General features: G+C 38.6%; 1 protein-coding gene across 5 annotated transcripts in view; it reads left to right on the forward strand.

Annotated features, from left to right (window-relative positions):
* Positions 1-829: 829 nt before the first annotated feature.
* RBM26 (RNA binding motif protein 26) overlaps positions 830-18,921 on the forward strand; it is a 57,372-nt gene continuing 39,280 nt past the window's right edge. For 3 of the 5 annotated variants that reach the window (XM_030036310.2, XM_030036314.2, XM_030036312.2), the window contains exons 1-5: positions 830-1,335; positions 14,668-14,786; positions 15,346-15,482; positions 16,345-16,433; positions 17,041-17,279. In XM_030036310.2, the coding sequence (XP_029892170.1) occupies positions 1,265-1,335; positions 14,668-14,786; positions 15,346-15,482; positions 16,345-16,433; positions 17,041-17,279 (655 nt within the window). In that variant the 5' untranslated portion in view covers positions 830-1,264. The remainder of the gene's footprint in view (positions 1,336-14,667; positions 14,787-15,345; positions 15,483-16,344; positions 16,434-17,040; positions 17,280-18,921) is intronic. The other 2 variants (XM_030036311.2, XM_030036313.2) reach the window with 2 other exon arrangements.

The following is an 18,921-nucleotide window of genomic DNA, read 5'->3' on the forward strand; positions in this document are numbered from 1 at the left end:
ACTCTGCCCTGCAAAAGGCAGAGCCAACAATTTCCTTGAAACACTCGCCTTTGTTCATCGACCGTGCAAAACTGGAGCTCAGGTGAGACGCCGGTCTTTCGGAAGCCCACCAAACTGACCGAGGTCCGTTCACCGCAGACATTTTCTTTCAGCTCTCGGTTAATCCAAAGCACCGGCAAAAGCGGTGGCATATGTTAACTTTTCATGGGAAGGCCCCACACTGGCGGGCACTGGTTTTGAGGGGGCCAGTCCGTGCGCCCCCAGCGCCAGCGCCTCTGGGGGTGCCCGGTCAGCCGCGTGGGCTCCGCTCCTCCGCCAGGTCCACGCTGCGGGGCCTCAACGGGCCAGGGAACCGCCACAGGCGGCTCGGTCTCAGCACCCGCCGGCCCACGGCAGCACCCCATCCCACCCCACGCGGGCCCAGTGTCGGCAAGACGCGGGACCTCGCTGCCAACTCCCCTGTTTTCACAGAATTTTTTTACTCCGACCTCTTTTTTTTTTTTAAAGAAAAAAAAAAAAATTTCTGTCACTTGCAGACACGTATGGGAGTTCGCACCACGGCGGAGGGAGCACTCGCCGTGCCTCCCTTTCTGCTTCTGCAGGGCGCGCTCCCTCATTCAGGCTGCCTCCCACCCGGGGGACCGCGCTCCCCTCACGGGAGGACGGCAGCAACGCGCTCCCGCCCGCCGCCACAGCCCGCACGGCAGCGGCAGCAACGCCGCCCGGCCCGGCCCCGCCGCCCGGCCCGGCCCCGCCTCCCGGCAGCCCCCGCGCGCCGCCCGTCCTCGCGAGACTCCTTATTCTCGCGACAGCGGGGCGCCGCCATCTTACCTGCTCGCCCGCTCGCTCCGTCTGGCTCTGCGGCTAAGGGGAGCCGGGGGGGGGCGGTGCGTTTAGGAGCCGCGCTCGGGGCCCGCCGCTCGTCGGGCCCGTCGGCCGCGCTGCCCTCCGCCCGCCCCTGAGGCGGGAGGGAGCGGGGGGGAACAACTGCGGAGTGGCCGGACCGCGCTCCCCGGCCGAGGAGCGGCGAGAGCGGGGCCCGCAGGGAGCAGCCGCCGCTCGGCTGGTTCCGCCCCCTTCGTGGCGCTGGGCCTCCGGCCCCTGCCAGGCGGCCTCTGCCGAACCGGGAGGCGGCCGCGGCCTCGGCGGGTGAGGGGAAGCGCGGCGGGAGCCGGGGTGCCGGCCGGCGGGGCGGCGCGGACCCCGCCGCCGTTGTTGTTGCTGCTGCTGCTGCCGGGGAGGCGGGGGGCCCGGGCCGCTCTGGATGGTGGTTAAAATGATCATAGAAAACTTCGAGGCGCTGAAATCCTGGCTCAGCAAAACCTTGGAGCCCATGTGAGTAGCCGCGACCCTTCCTCTCTCTCCCCCCCCTCCAAAATAAACCTTCCCTGGGAGAAGACGGGGATCCTCAGGGGAGGGGAACGCTGTGCCGGAGGGGCCCCTGGGGGCATTGCGGGTGATGCCCTCCCAGCGCCCTTCGCCGCCGGCCGGCTCTTGTGGGGGGCCGCGTCGTTCCCCCGCTCTCCCGGCGCCGTCCTCGGCTGGGAGATAGGACCGTCTTCCTCCGGAGGATGCAGCTTCCCCCCCTAGCGACCGCGTTCGCCTTTCCCTTTGTAGCCCGGGGTAAGCGGGAGGTAATGTGCTGCCTGTGCAGCTCACTGTTCCCTGCTCTCAGCCCCCGTAGAGGCCGGGTTAATAACCACGGCCTGCCGCCCTGTCCAGTGACCTTCTCTCGGAGAGCTCAGGTGCCACCGGGACGTTTTCCGGCATCCTGGGACCTTCCCAGTATCATTTTCCATAGACTCGTCGCACGTCCTTCTCGGTTTTTTTGAATATTTGACGCTCTCCTGTTTCCCTCCCCCTGAATAAAAATTGCATCAGTAGCGCGCTTGGGAGTAGGAGCCCCAGAGAGTGATTTGCCTGTTTGTGAATACCTGCTTGGCGTCTAATCGTAGCAGTCATGTGAGTAATTGGGGTTCTTCCGCAAAGAGTCCGTGTCTTCCTTCTCTGAATGATGAACTGAGACGTGAACTTGGTTTTAAAGGTTTCGTCTTCTGGAAGTATGGTGTCTATAGACTTTTAGATCAAAGCACGCACTTGACTTGTCATTCTGAAACACCATTTTAACATGTCTGAATTAAATTGCTGGAGCTTGATTTGAGTCAACGGAACTAGAACTTATAAATTAATTCTAGTGTTAACTTGCTTCTGAGGTGTTTAGCCACTGTCGGTTTTACACTGATGCTGTCAAATGGGAGAGGAAAAAAAAAAGTCTGCTTTATGGTTTCCGTAGTCAATAGTTAAGTATATGTATGTACATGTATAGTGTATATGGCTTATGCTGACATAACCTGAAAAAGTTATAAAATGTTGGGCCATTTTTAGGAGAGCTTCCCTTGTGTTTTTGGGGGAGTGGGTGCAGTGTCCTTTTTTTCCATAGCACCTAATCCAAACCACACTGAAATAGATGAGTCTTGAACTTAATTTCAGTGGACTTTGAATTAGGCCTGCAGCAAATTATGCTGAGTGCTTTTATACAAAGGTTTGACCCTTAAGACTGTGGTAGGATTTTTTTTTTTTTTTTTTTTTAAATACATCATCTTGTAAAGGTGTAGTTTTGGGAAGGTGAATTCATTGTCCTCTTGGGTCAACATAAGGTAATATTAGAATAACAGAGCATATTGGTAAGGTAATATTAGAATAACAAAGCACATTGTGTTCTGTGGTAATAGATCCAGCTAGTCCTCTGGTGCAGAATGCTCCCTGTTAGTCTCTGGGTGCTTTCTTGCATGAATATTCTGTTGATGCCAATCAGCAGTTTGATATCAGTAGAGTGTGCTGGTCAAGAGGCTTGAAACAGACAATGTTTAACTTTGGAAGATCTTGTCATTTCCAAAATACACGGTGATTTGAAATGATAAATCATACACACTTACCTCTCAGTTGGTCAGCAGCTGGAGATTGATATGTTAGTTTCAAACAGTTTACAAGGAGCATTTTTAAATTCTGTGAAATCTGAAACTGGAAGTCCACTAGTGGCATGTACAGGAGCACTTCAGTTGGCTTCAAAATCCCATTATTGAGTAAATACATTAGGTTCTTTGGATTTTGCAGATCTGTATCCAAAATTCATTTTTACAGTTTTTCTGCTCTTTCTTGAGTATTATGCATCAGGAGCTGAAGTTTAACTTTCACGAGTGAATAGTACAAGTTTCCTTTTCACAATATAAAAAGTATCGAAAGTTTGCCAGATATTATTTAGGTAGAGGTCAGTATGGTTCCTCAGTCTTTCCCCTCAAGTTCCATTCACTGGTGATGTGTAGTAGTAACTTCTTACTCTGGTAACAAACTCGGGTTGTTCCATGTTTCTCTGTTTGTTTGAATATTGAACTGTGATATCTGCTAGTGATAGTCAGCAGTTAAAGGGTGAAACTAGGATTTTCAGCTTTTGTGATCAGTGCAAGTTTCTGCTTTTGAGCACTAAAAGGACCAACATGTTTCTGTTAAGTTAAATGTGGTGTGTGAGCAGTTCAAATGTGGTTCTCATGCTGGAAAACTATGTCGTGGGGTAGAGAATTGCTGACCTGGAGGATGTTTCGTTCTCCGAATTTTTAGCTTTGGGAGGAAGCAAGCCAGCAGGGACTGTTAAACTCAACTATCATTCAGCAGTTTTGTGCAGAGTCCTGTGTAACTGCATTATTCCAATAAATGTTGGAATTGGTGGAGAAGTATTGTCATTTCCTAGCAGTCAGGTACTCTTGGGGCTGCTTTTGATCTCAGCTATCTGAAATGTGTGCCTACAGCCATAGCTCCTGGCTGTATGGAAATTATAGTGTGCAGTTACTTCTAAAGAACTTGCTTCTAAAGAACTAACTGCTGTTGGTGTAGTAGTAGTAGTACAATGAGGCCCTAAGTGCTGGTCGTTTGGAAGTGTTACCATAGCCTGAAAATAATTTTTGACTTGTCTTTTCTTTTTAATGAAAAAAAAAATTGTGCCAGCTGTTTTTGTCATAGCTCTTTCAGAAATCTTTAGCTGCAAGTAGGTAGCTGAATTTCCTAACTAGACTAAGGAAGACATCGCTGTATTAGATCATTATGGAGGTGTTGTCCAGTAGTCTTAAGGGGAGAAGTGCACTTAAAGAAGTTACATAAATAAATTTTATACACACGTGTATAGGTCTATATTTATGTGCTAGTTATCTAGAGCCGAGTAGTTATAACATGCTTTATTTTCCAAGTTGCCTGTTTCCAAGTAGCTAGCAGTTTTTAGTCATGATGTATAGCTTGCTCCAAAGGCTGTAACACCCATATTTGAGAAACATAATGTTTCAGTACTAGAAGATAGCAATATCCATAAATATAATTTCATTTCATCGTGAATTTTTATCTTTAAACTATTTTAAAGCATTAGCAAGAATGCTAACTTTTTAATGTAATAAAATGTGTGTTTGTATAATTGTATGGACTGGACATCATTTGGTGGTTGGATTGCTTGCACATGGTGCCTCTGGAAAACACTGTTCATAGACAAGAATGTTTGGAACAGAGGGATGATAGAGGATTTAAGTTTTGGAATTTTTTGTTTGTTTGTGGGTGGGTTGTTGGGGTTTTTGTTTGTTTGTTTGTTTTGGACTGCTCTAATGCCTTTGGCAAAGTCTTGGTGATCCTCCATAGAAAAACTGCTTATCTGAGTTTATCTTGTTGCAAGTGAGGCAGAAACTGCAAATGCTGCCATGCTGGAGCATTTACACAGTCCAGCACTGCTTGGAGGGTGGTAGTTCTCTAGTAACTTTCTGCAGTTCTCCAAAGAGAGGCTGCTTTTGTGGTTTTGGAAGTAACACTTTGAGCAGCTCAGTTTGGTGTACAGAGAATTGCTAAATATGCACACAGAACCACTACAGATACAGCTATGTGAATGTAGTACCAGTGTAAACAAAGTGGCAAGAGTATTTTTTTTTGTGCTGTGGCTGCTCTGTATTTGACTAGAGCTATCTTTTATATGTTCAACTTCGGTCAACTCTATAAAGAAGGCATTTGTCAACAGTCATCTTTGTTGCTTGCAGACAGCAGTATGCTTAGTTTCTAGTGTTATACACATTTTCTTATCCATGGCATGGCTCCTGTAAAGTGTTTGAAAGTAATGTTAAACTTGGACTATAACCTTATGTCTGTCACTTCTAATTTCCGTACTAATGAGGTCCTCACAGAGCCGTATCTATTGTGATGGGTTTCTTTGCTGCTAGTCCATTCCAGATCCTATATAAACTGTGTATATAATCCTTGCTGGAATATCAGGATCTGGCTTGGCAAAGTTCCAAGTAGGGATGTCTTTTTTTCATTTTTTCCTTGAATTTGTTTGAATCTCTACCTGTGAAAAAAATAAGCTCTTTTGTACTAATGCTGCACTGACCATTTTGCCTTGTAAGACATTGTAGTGTTCTCCCCTTTGCCCTAATTCTTTACAGTGGAAAATTTTCTTGGTTGTAATTACTTTGTATAAAATAAATTTAATTACAAATTAAAAAATTAAAAAAAAATAATTAAAATCTTCCGCTGGCCCAATTACATCTTGATTAAGGCTCCCATATCTAATTTTTTCCACTTTGCTGTATTTATGTTTTTAAGAAGGTTTGTTCATGTACTAAATCAGACTTGCAAGGAAGACTAAAAAAATACCTAAAACAATGTTTATGCAGTATTTAAGCATACCTCATTAAAATGGAAAGGATTTTTGCATTGGTTAATTCTGTAAGTGATCGTGCTGTTGTAACTACTTATGTCAGAGGGAATAAAATCCAAATTGTTTAAAGAATATTTTGACTATATTTATCATTGAAATATTTTATGGCAAACAGTAAGTATGCTCTGGTGTTCAGTTATGCCTTCACTGTTCTATTTTTGTTTTTCATGCTTTTCAACCTTTCTTTGTTAAATCTCATAATATTTTTTGGCTGTTTGGATCTTTGCTTCATTGTTAATACATTACTGATTAGTTGTCTTCACCCAGTTATTTAAGAAAGGTAGTGAATAAAGAAGGTTTAACAATGGTGTAAGGAATATGGTAATAAACCAAGATACTGAAAGAACAGAAATAAGTTAAAGTGAAAAACTTTGGCATTCCTTTCCACGTACATGTGACACACCATCCTACCAATAACAGTCATTGGCCCACCGGGAGTCTTCACTCTCGTTTCCCATGAAACTTCCTAAGAAGTTCAAAAGCAATAGATGTTTCTCTTCATTTCATTTTGTTAACACTTTACATTAAGCTATTTATAACTAAGATAAATAAAGCACAAATACATGTCATTGGTATGTCACTCTCTTAACACTAGTGAAGTTACTCTTCTACATCTATTATGAAACTTGATAGTTTGTTCACCTGACTCATGGAGAGCTGCTGTATTTGAGAAATCGAGGTTCCTAACTTAGAGTGCTGCTAGTGCTAAGCTTCTGTGTAAAAATACTGTGATAGAATTAAAGTATCAATATTATAAGGTGTAGCTGAAAGCAGAATATGAAGAGGAGAAAATTATTCCTGTTACAGGAAACCTTTCTTGTTCTTATGCTGAGCATCAGCAGCGAAATGGAACCCCTTGGCTGCATCGCAAATCATAGACATGCTATCATGATTTTTGCTTTCTGCATTGAATGTGTGTTGGACAACCAGCAAGCTGACAGCTGTTCTGCCTCATGAGAGCTGTCTTGAATCTAGAGGTGACATTTTAAGCTGCTGGTTATTGGTTGCAGCTATATGAACATGTCAGATCTGGGTATCGTGATAATTTAGAACTATTGTAATGACATCAGTAATTTATGTAACAGCATTGGAGGCTGTTGCATTCCTCAGTGTATTTCTAGTAAGTACTGTTAAAGAGTTAATGAAAGTGGTCCTCATCTACAGTAGTGTCTCAAGGTAAAAGTGGGATCTTGCTGAATTAGTCTGTCATTCATTTTACTTACTGAACACTGTAGGTTTTTATTTATTTATTTATTTATTAGTAGCAGCACAACAGAATGGTACAACTGTCTAAATTAGACTAGCTGCTCTGCCCAATATGCAATGGACATTTTTCTGCACCCACACAGCCCTGCAAATATGAAGCATGTCTCAGCCTTCAAACATAACCGTGTCCACCTTGGTTAATGTCAGGAACTGAGCAGTATTCTAGGGAAGTATAAATACTAATCTTTAGGCAGCAAAACTAGACTCTGAAATTTAGGTTGTAAATTCTCAGGATCAGAGTATGACAAATAACATGCACCTACATGTTATTTCCTTTACAGAACGACCACTTACTGCCTGGAGGACTTCAGACATGCTTTTGCGGTTTCAACGTATTGTGGTAGTTTAAATTTTTCAAGGAACTAGTTTCAGGACTTGCAGCACCTTTTTGGTCTGTACATTCATTTTAAAAAATGAAGAAAGAAACCCCTCATGTAGTTTCTTTTAACATCTTAAAAAGTAGTGTGTGTGCACTAGCTGTGTCCAAAATGAAGTCTAGATTGAGGGTCTTTGCATTAGCTTGAAATAAAATCGATAAAATACATCTGAAATGAACAAGTAGTGTTTTTGTTACAGGGAAACTTTATAGAAGCTTCTGTTCTGTCCTCTCTCCTCTCCCTCCCCCAAGCACACTTTTTCTCTTAAGAGAGTAACCATGTTCATTTTGTGAAAACTGTCAGATAACAGTTTGACAGCTTCATCATGGGAATTTCACCCCCTCCCCGCCCCCAGCTGGCAAAAGGGTTATGTACTCTACAGTTAAACACTACATATATATATATATATATATATATATATCTATCTCCCTTTGGGAATTTTCATACATTTTCCAAACATTTTCACCAGACGGTAGACTTTGTGTAGAAGAGTGTGAATTAAGTTATGTTGCCAAAAAGCATAAAAAAATGAAATTCATTTTCTATGTAATGGTTGCGTTGTTGTCTAATAACTGTAAAATTTAAGCAGCAGTTTGTTTTGCCATGCCAGTGAGATTTTTAGCAAAACAAAGGATTGTCCACTTGTTAAACTGATTTCTGTGGTGTTTACTACAGCACCATAGTACCAGGTCTGCACCAAACATTATAGATACTACTTTAAAGAAAAATGGCCAGAAATAATTACTCTTTTAAGGCTTCAGTTCAAAGTGGCTACTTTGCTTATTAAGAACTGACTTAAATGATGAATTGCAGTATGAGGAACTTGATAGCACTGGAGTTGTGGGCTTTTTATGAGAGGAAAGTATCTGGGTTTAGATATTTCGGACCTTTCCTCCAGCTAATTAGTTGATAATTTAAAAGGCTTCAGCCTGGTATATATGTAGGAAACCTAGGAAATGTATCTTTACTCATTCTGTGCTTTGTCATGTTGGAAAACGTTACTTGAGTAAGCCAGACTGGAGTAAGACAGCCAACTTAATAAGCTATTTAAATATGTGAATTTTTCAGGTATATTATCAACTTCACAACTATCATTCTTGAGTCAGCTTGCCATTTTTTAATTCCTTGCATTTCTTCCTCCTTCTCTTGTTTTAAGAATTCATCAGGTGGGTTGGTTTTTGTTTGGTTTTTTTTTTTTTTTTTTTTTTGGTTTGGGTTTTTTTTGCTGTCAGTGTGAGTATTTGAACAGGAGTCCTAGTGGCCTTATATTCAATATTTGCTTGGTGGAGGGTTCAGGGCTCTACTGGGGAGACCTGCCCAAAGTTCTCAGTTAATAGTGGAATATTTAGTCCAACAGAGACTTTCAGATCTGCCTTCCCTTTTGATACCTTTTACATTAAAAATAGTCGAATAAACAGCATGTTTTGTCTTTCATTTGAATATGTATTTTTGTACTGATGCTTAAACACTTTCTTAGGCACTAACCTGGCAAAATATGTCCTCATCATACTGTATGCAAAGTTTGTGTTTATTCTCTCTTAAGGCTTCAGAAGTATTTACTGTATGCTTCTACTCAATATCTTTTAAAATGCTGCTTCTGCAATATTTATGTACAAAGGTATCTTGCTGGTTTAGCTTATCTGCCTTTCTGAATTACTTTTAGCTATTTTGGCAAAGTCTTCCTAAGTCGGTATAAGCTCAGGTGTTAATAAGGGGTTTTGTAGGTACTCCTACAGCAGTAACATTTTTTTTCAAACAACTTTAGTATGTATTGCACGTCTACTGCTTTTGTAAGTTAAGGCTGATGCCTGTAATTGCATGGTGATTATAAAAATCAAAGTGGGTTCTCAGAACATATTTAGTATTTTATATTTTAAAATATGTAAATCTGAGTATTGGAAATGGATAGATTCAGTGGTGTTTAATGAATTGCAAAGTATTTAAATAAAAAAACCCAACTGTACAGAGAAGTGAGTCCTCTTCAGCCAAATTACTTTCCCCTTCTCAGACATTCATTATTTAAAAAAAATACATATTTAAGGCTTAAATTTACTCTAACAACTTCAGCTTTCCTCTTCTGCTTTATTTTCTTTATTTGAAATGGTAATTTCAAATAATGACTGCAAAACCAGATGGGATCAGGAACAAAGGATTTTGGACTTTTCTGTGAGGTTTGTTGCAGTTGTGAACTCTTGCTCCTACAATTGAACAAAATATTTGATTGGGTGTTACTTTCCTTTTTGAAGGTTTTCTCTGGTGGTTAGCAGTTGGAGCTATCCAGATCATTCTGTGAAGAACATGTAGAGCTCTAGCAAAAGAATTCTTCCATCTATGCCTGTATATTAAATACTGTTTATAAAAGCAGGATTACAAGAGCAATATCCCGTGTTTAATGTAGAGCAGTAGACACTGCATAGTCTCTGACTAATACAGTACAGACTCTGCAAAAAAGCATTAGTAGAGGTAAAAACATTTAGCATTACCAGTTAGGATCATATATTCAGAAAGTGGGTGTAAGAAAACATGCTGTGGTGTTTAATTGTAGCAGGAACTGGGATGTACTTGCTGCGGTGGAAATGAGTTCAGATTACTTGTGCCAACTGGTTTTTGTTTGTTTGTTAAAGAAAACATGAAAGAGAAAACGAGGAGAAATTTACGTGATTACTGATGCTTATCACTGCTTGCAGCACATGCCTACAAAAAGTTGAGGGGACTTAGGTATGGGATTCAAAGTTGAGAATTGTTGTTTTACATGTTTCAATGCAGGTGAACGTTTTTCTAGTAGCCAAATTTTAGCATAAGAATGAAGTTATGTCTAAACTTCTGTCACACTTCTAACACACAGATTCCATTTATGCTCAGGTCTGTGATGTACCTCACCATGTTCAAGTTAAGCTGAGGTTTTAAACCTGTATCTAACAATTGAAAATGTGTATCATTCATCGAACACTAGAATTGAAATATAAATTTATTTTTAAATTTTAATGCAGCTTAGACTATTTGAAATGTGTAGGTGGTATTCTGATTTTTCTCATTTTTTCTGAATTGTCAGTTAAGGACCTTTTTCTATTAATCTTACAATCTGCAAGAATATAGCATGATATGTACTGTATAAGTCCTTGTGCTACACAGTATATTTTGCTGCTATCAGCATGGATGCCTCTCCTGCTTTTTTTAAACTGATAACACTTAATAAAACAATGCCAACTATAAGAGCATAAAATACAGCGAGGTTTAGAAAAAACTGATAAAGCTAGCTCAAAATGGGTGAAAAAGCCATGTACATACAACAAAGATAAAACAAGCATATTCCATATTATTCACACAAAAAGGCTGCTATTCTGTAAGAAAATACTGTCAAGCGAGAGAACATAAGAACTTGTTTATCAGAAGAACTCAAGGCCCCTATAATTCAAACCAGCAGATTTTGACTAAATCAAAGGATGGAGAATTTATACACAACATTTCAGAACTTGGTTTGAATGAAAAAGTGGAAAGGAATTGCTTTAAAAAAAGCAGCTGTCCCCAAACAAAGCCATTAACAATAATATCCAGAACTCTAATGGCTATAAAGAACAGAAATTTTCAGGCAGGCCTCCTGTATTCACAGTTCTATGAAGTTTAAATTTCTTTTTTACTTCATGAGACCAGTTACTCCTTTATTCTACTGCTTCAGGTTGCTAGCAATTGAATTTTAGCATCATCTTTAAAAAAACAAACAAAAAAAAGGGCAAAGCATTTTGTAAGAGTCTGAAAAGCAGTAAAAGACCAGACTGTAAGCTTGTTAAATCTATCTAGAATCCTAGCTACAGAAACAAGCATGGTCTTCACAATAGTGTGGAGAAAACAGATCAGTTTGTGGGTTTTTTCACGCTTTGAACAGCAAATATAGAAGAGGAGACTTCTGTTTCTAGTTGGTACATGAAAAAGGAAGTCAACCTTTGGCTGTGTAAAGATCATTTGCAGTTTAAAAAGTGAAAAGAAATCACATAAAATCATACTATCAATTTACAAAAACGTTGTCTTAATCTCGCTCTACCACAAAATGCATTGTATTCATTATTGCTTAATTAGCATCAATTGAAGTAATTCGTCTGGTAGTATTTCTCAAAAAATAGTATTTGTTGAAAAGCCAAAATAAAGACAGAGTTTTACCTTGAAAGCATGTAAGTTCTTCCTGTTGTGTACAGTGGAATTTCTGCACTTACATATTGAATAATAATAATAGAGTTCAGTACAATTGTTTTGCATTGTTCATATGTGATTGTATTGCATACAGAGTGATAAATTACAGTGCCACAGGAGAAAATGAATTTGTGTTTTCGAAATTATAAATACATTTATGTACATTTTTATTGAAGATATTTTCTTTAGAGTATCTTGGAGTTGGGTGGATGCATTCAAATTCTGAGGTCATTCCAGAGTGGACAGAGTTGCTAAGATTTCCAAAATCATCATGGTGGAGAGGGGTGAAAGCACTAATTGTTTGTTATTTTTAAACAGTTTTCTTTGGGTTTGGGGGTTTTGTTTTAATTTTTTTGTTACACCTTCTGGAGTCTAGGTGGCTTTCCAGACAAGATTTTCCATTTTCTGCCCTGCTGATGAGAGAGGAATTACTTTGAAGTGAATATGAAGTTGTTGTATAGTCACTACTGCAGGAGCTGGAGAATTAAAGTACATTGCAATAGCTAACAGCAGTGGGTTTTAACTTCTAGACTGACTTGTTTTTTCTTTTTTTGTTCCCTTGCTAAATTTTGAGTGCACGTGTTGTCATTTAAATCAGTTATAGCAGATTATGAACAGTGACGGCTGACTGTATTATCAGATGAGAACCAGATTTGTGGAAATTGAAATAAAAAAATTCAGCTTGTAAAGTTTTACCTGATTTTTGTGGAGAATAGAAAGGAGAAGAAAAGAATTGAGGATTATCATGTGAAAATTGTGTCCGTCCCCCCCCAATTGTTTTCCTATTATGACTATAGATAGATAATATGAAAATAGCACGCTAATTTCCCGAGGCATGATTCAGCTTGAAAGTGGGAGAGGACTGAATATCTCCTGTAGTGACATCGAAGTTGCATTAAGGAACAGTAAAAAAAAAAAAAAACCAAATAATTTTGCAAATTCGAGCATTGAGAAGTTAGGAAATGCTGGCCTTAGGGCCTCCTCATTGCAGCCTGGGATGAACACTCTGTTCAATATCGGGCTTTCAGATAATCTGCTTGGATGATGTGCTCAGGTGGTAGCAGAGTAAAATGGACCATGCAGTCCTGCCGCTCCCACTGTAGGAGGTTATGTGCCTGCTTCCAAGATGACTTTGTGCTTGGACAGCATTTTCTTCTGGATAAAGAATTGTTAAATCTGAACAGGGGCAAACCAGATAAAACAGTTGAAGGAAAACATTTCTGCGTTTTCCATCGGTGTGCGGTCTGTTTTTCAATTAACAGTATGTAGTTGCGTTTTGTCGGTTTAGTGTGTGGGGGTTCTTCTGGAATGTAAACTGATTGTGAACTCCCATCTTCTATGTCTATAAATAATGCAGACTAATACAGAATACTGTGGTACGTCCCCTAGCAGCTCAAGTTGCTTTTACAGCATGAAATTCTGCTATTGCCTGCTTTCTAGAGGATGCTGAGTTATGTTTGAAGCTCTGACCTTTAACTTCAGAGCACTCTGTGCTGGGTGCAGGCTATCCAGAAGATCTCCTGAGGATGGATGCTGACAGATCTGCTTCCTTTGCTTGGTGGATATGTTTGCACCGAGGATGTTGTTTGCTGTGTGGGAGATAGTTTATTTGGGGAGAGGAATTAGGTAGTGTGATATGGTGATGGATTTTGTTTCTTCTGCCTGGTGTCTAAAATACATGTGATTTAAATGATCAACATTCAGATTTACAATTAAGCTTCAGCATTGAAATTTCATTTGTTTTAATGTGGAAGAGGTTGGGAACTGCTGTTTTATTCCTCTGTTGTGACTATTGGACTTCTGTGCTAGAACAGTATTTGTGTGATACTCGTATTCAGTGCAACTCTCTGACCAAAAAGTTTAATTTTACTTATTTCTCAGTTATTTTTGCTAGAGAGAATGTACAGTTAGGATGCATCAGTGCAATTTTTTTTTTCCCTCGTTGTAGGTCTTCAAAACACTAGTATTAACTTTGATCACCACCCAAACAAGCCAGCTGTCTGAATGACATGACCAGTGCGCACATGTTAAATCCTGCCTGGTTTTGTGGGGTCTGAGGTCTTCCTTTGGTTTATGCTAAATAATGGGATTAAATTGTTTAAGAAGATGCCGCTGTTCTGCCTGATAAACCAGTGTGGCACCATTTCATTAGTTACTGGCTTTGAATTATGAAGCGTGAAATGGTTTTCTGCAGTATTCTCACTTGCTTTGGCGGGTTTTACTCTGTAACACCACTACAAAGTTCATTGTAGATTACTATTCGTAAAACATAATAAAATTGTATCAGTTATATTAAGTAATGTTCTACTTGATGTGGATATACAGCTTACTCCATTCTAAGTTCTTTGTTGATGTGCACGAGACCATCAGCTTCTACGCTGAAGTGCTCCATACTTAATTTTAGATGGAATTTAGATGTCTAAAATGGATAATGATCCCCTAAACTTCCCTTCATTGTCTGTGGACCTCTTATGGGGATTTCTATGATAATATTATATGACCGCTTTTTCCTTAAGCTTTCGAAATTAAGATTTTTCAGTTAATCTGCTTTTTATGGTGTTCAGATGTAGGTAGTAATAAGATTCTTTAAAAATATATTTAAGACTCTCTGAGAGTCTGAATTTTTTTATAGCATAGATCACTTCTGCTGTATCACTGTATTCATTTGTAATTGGGTAGGCTGACTTTTCCCCATTAACAGTCACTCAGTATTACACTCAGAATTACTGATTTCATCATTGGGAAATTATGGAAATATTTGTTGTATTTGTAATTGTTTTTAAGACTATTAGGCAGTTGAGGCTGTTTCACTCCAAATAGTTCATTCTAGTTTGCTATGAGGTGCTCCATGCAATACTGTTTGGAAATATTCTAGACACTTGCTTCTCTGGAGAAGAAAGGTGATACTTAGCAATCTTACATATCTGGATTCTGTCTTAGAAAATACCCGTGAGTGTTTTCCAGTTGCTTTGGTAGGAAACGTTTTGGTCCTCTATATGTATTGGTCATGCCAGTTTCAGACATTAATTTCTGTAATTTAATTGCTTCTATTTTTTTTTTACTATTTTGATTTTTTTTTTTAAATTAATTTATTTGCAGATGTGATGCAGATCCATCTGCCCTAGCTAAATATGTTCTGGCTTTGGTAAAGAAGGATAAAAGTGAAAAGGAACTAAAGGCATTGTGTGTTGATCAGCTGGATGTATTTCTTCAGAAAGGTATGGTCTTTGTCATAACAATTAAGCTTGAGTGAAAAGTCTTTCTTGTTTAATTCATTCAAACAATCTTTTACCATAGAATCATGCATTTGTCTCTTTATTAGCTTTGTTACTTTGAAATAAGTAATTCAACTTTCTTGAAGTAATTTGTCTTAAAAAACAGGTATATAGCGCAATATGCATATATTAGGTATATGTTTTGTGTCTGTGGTATTCCTGGAAGAAAATTATGAATGTTAAGAGTTATTGCCAGAATTAGAAGTATTGGAGCTCTGCATATATTCCAGAAATATTCTTCCAGATGTTTTATTAAGAGACATTAAATAATTCAAGGATTGAAAACCTTTGTGAAACATTGTCATCATTGACATGTTTCTTGACTCTGTAAATGTCCTTTTAAAATATAAAATTAGCAGCAAAGTATTTAAAAAAATACTGCTTGTTGTTCTAAGTTTTTGGTGAACACTGATTTTGTTTTTTTTTAATAATTTATTTATTTTTAAAGCAAATATTAACTGAAGTTTTGAATAATGGATATTTGTACACTCTTTACTTTTAGAAACTCAGATATTTGTGGAAAAACTGTTTGATGCTGTGAATACAAAAAGCTATCTACCTCCACCGGAACAGCCATCGTCAGGAAGCCTGAAAGTAGAATTTTTTCAGCACCAAGAAAAAGAGACAAAAAAAGAAGAGGTAGGCATTGATTTTATTTTAAATATATGTCTTTTTTTTTCATTCCTGTAGTTTGATTATGTGGTTCAACTTCATCATATTTATTTGTTTATTAATAATAGTCCCAAAACAGCATTAAAATATGTCAGAAGATTTGTGCTGCACAATTTTTCTGAACGTAAGTGGGTGCTTCAAAGGTGAACCAAAGTGGTTCTGACGAGGCAAATGTAAATTAAGTTATTGAGTAGTGTAGGAGTTGCAGTACAACCTACATTAGTTCTTTGCTCAGGATTGCTGTTGTAATTATGCTGCCTTTTAATTCAGCATAAATCCAGGCTGCCATTCCAAATGGCAGTCCTCATTCCTCCAGCTGCTTGATCCAGATAACATCCTTATTCTGACACAAGTGTTTATGTTGTTCTTATGAGCCAGAAGAGTAGGTTTGTCCTTTTCAACAGCAGCCTAGGTTTGGCTGCATGAAAGTGTTTTAACTGTGATCTGAACCAGCTGATCTGCTGATGAAGAAAAGACCTTACTGTGTCAGTCGTTGAATATTCATGTCACTGAATATATCTGTCACTGCACCTCAGTATGGATTTTTGTCCACCTGTAGCAAAAGCAGATGTATTTTTAGTGCAGCACAATAAGTATTGCTTATTCTGCTTTATTTTCTCCCAACCCGTGCTTTGAATATTCCTAGAAATAGAAATCTTAATACATTATGAAGATTCTGTAATTGCATTAGATGCAAAAATGTTGTTTCAGTTCAATGTTACCGCTGACTTTGCTCAGCATTTTGAGTTTTTTGTTTTTATTTGGTTGTGGAGAAGTCTCCATTATAGTGTACTCATGTTTTGATCTAATGTATGTACTTTAAATTCAGATAGTTAAAGAGGAAGAGCGAGAGAAAAAGTTTTCTAGAAGATTAAATCACAGCCCTCCGCAGTCAAGTTCTCGCTACAGAGATACCAGGTAGTAAATTTTGCTTAACCTCTTGTATTATATCAGTAATCAGATGGATTTGGATTTTTATGGTGTTACTAAATTAAATATTTTCTTTCCGTATGGTCAGCTAATAAGCCTAAAGCCAAGACTTTTATTGATTTTATGCATATGTAGTTAAATGATGAGTGTATAAGTGGTAGTGTAAACTGTCTCTGAGTTGTGTACAACTATCACATTTGAGTTTTATGATTAATTTTTATGTTGGATTTGTGGTTTATATTACAACACTTACTGTTCTCAGTATTGAGATTGAATTGTGATAATTTTAATTTAGAAGCCTTCCATTCAGTAACTGTTACCTTTTTGGTGTTTCCAACTTGGAGAAGGTACAGTATTGGGCAGAAACAGAATCTTAGATACGTTTTAAAATCTTGTGGATGGTAAAAGTAAAAAGCATAAACCAAATAAAGAATTTCAAAAGTCTTCTGAGAAGAAAGGAAGGGCCATAGTTAGATTCCATTTGTAGCTTTTCTCTAATTTTCCATTGCCATTTCTTGAGGTTTTTAATGGTAGTTAAGGTTTTAAATTATGGCTTCATAATTCTTGTAATTAACTTACAAAATTACATGTTTAGAAGCCGTGATGAAAGGAAAAAAGATGAACGTTCTCGGAAGAGGGATTATGACCGAAATCCTCCCAGAAGAGATTCCTATAGGGATCGATATAACAGAAGAAGAGGGAGGAGTCGGAGCTACAGCAGGAGTCGAAGTAGAAGTTGGAGCAAAGAGAGATTGCGGGACCGGGACCGAGACCGGAGCAGAAGCCGGAGCAGAACACGAAGCAGAGGTACCAACAGTTGGTCTCTAAAATACGGTGAATGTTGCCTACAAAATTTAGACACTAAACTTAAAACACTATGTTCAAAATGTACCAAAATTTCTTCTGTTTTTCTTGTTTCTTTGTTCAAATTTAGCTTGGTTTTCTGTGGAAATAAGGCCTATGTGATTATGTTTTCAGTGCGTGTTTCCCTCTTTCCCTCCATTTTTCTCTAATACCTTTGACTGTGTTGCCTACTTTTAAGCAATGTTGTAAGACAGGCAGAAAAATCCGAGTTAATTGCATTTCATTAAGTTTTAGAAAACTCAGAATCTGGTTTGGGAAGATACAGAAATTAATACCCATCTATGGAGGTAGAACTGGCAGAAATTACCTGTTTGGCAGCAAATGACTTGTCAAGCAGAACAGTACGGCTCTGTTCTTTTTGTCTTGTCCCCTGCTCGGTGTCATAGGGAGGGGCTGAAATTATTACAGTAAATATTTATATTTGTTTACATATCTGTAGGAGTTAAGGCTTCAGTACAGTAGTTTTTCGAATTAAACTTCTTTAAAAACAAAGCTGTTTATTCAGCTAAAAAGAATGCATTTTCCCCCAATAGTTGTTACTGATAAATTGGAAGAGAGCATTGAGAGTCATTTTATATCTTTACTCTATCTTAGACTATGTAGAGGTAAAAATAGTCTGGTTTAAGGCTGTGTATTATTTTTCTTTCTGTAGAATGGGCCTTGGTAACTCAGCCTTAAAAGTAGGAATGCAGAGTTCCTGAAAATATGCGAGCAGATATTTTCCAAACAATTGTTGAACGAGCAAGTTAAATAGCATGCAGCAGTTTAACTAAAATATTACAATGTGATTAAATCTTAATTTAAGGATTATTTTACATAAACTGCAATGGTAATGCCTTATGGACAATATGTTATGGTGAAATCTTTGTTTCTTTTTCTAAGCACATTAAGAAAAGCCTATTTTACTGACACTTATCTGCCATTTTAAGACATTTTTATTAAAGTTCCTTTAATGTGGGGTTATTTGAGTCTACCAACTTACCTCATGACAGAACTCTGCTGTCTTCATCTGGATACTTACTGTTTATTTGATGGTAATATTGGAAAATTAAGAGGATAGTTTGTGTGTAATCAGAATAAAAGGTCACATTACAGCTGTGTCTGTGCAGGAGTGCTCCACACCTGTCAAGCACTATTATGTCTCCAGTCATGACAAAGCTTTGCATGTGATAAATATATGCATTTGCATGCAGATAAAATGAAGATAAACAACATGAAGATACAACAATAAGTGTCTTGAAATGTTAAAGATGTGTAACTTTTATAGTGTTTTCAAGTCATGTTTACCTTTTTCTTGCCCATTGCTTCCCTTTATTCAGAATAACATTCCATCTGAAGTTCTTAGAATATATGCATTACTACAGAAGATGTACTCTGCTTGAAGTTAAATAGGGTTTCTGCTTTACTGTGGGTATAGCTGTTATTAAAATATCCCAGTGGCTGACTATGTACTTTTAAGATAATTATTTTTCTGATTAAACCTTTGGAATGTAGAATCATGGAGTAGTTGAGGTTGGAAGAGACCTCTGAAGGTCCTGTAGTACAACACCCCTTCTCAAAGCAGATAAACTGGAGCAGGTTGCTCAGGTCCCTATCCAGTTGGGTTATAAAT

This window comes from Aquila chrysaetos, chromosome 14, assembly GCF_900496995.4.
Source record: "Aquila chrysaetos chrysaetos chromosome 14, bAquChr1.4, whole genome shotgun sequence".
NCBI lineage: Eukaryota > Metazoa > Chordata > Aves > Accipitriformes > Accipitridae > Aquila > Aquila chrysaetos.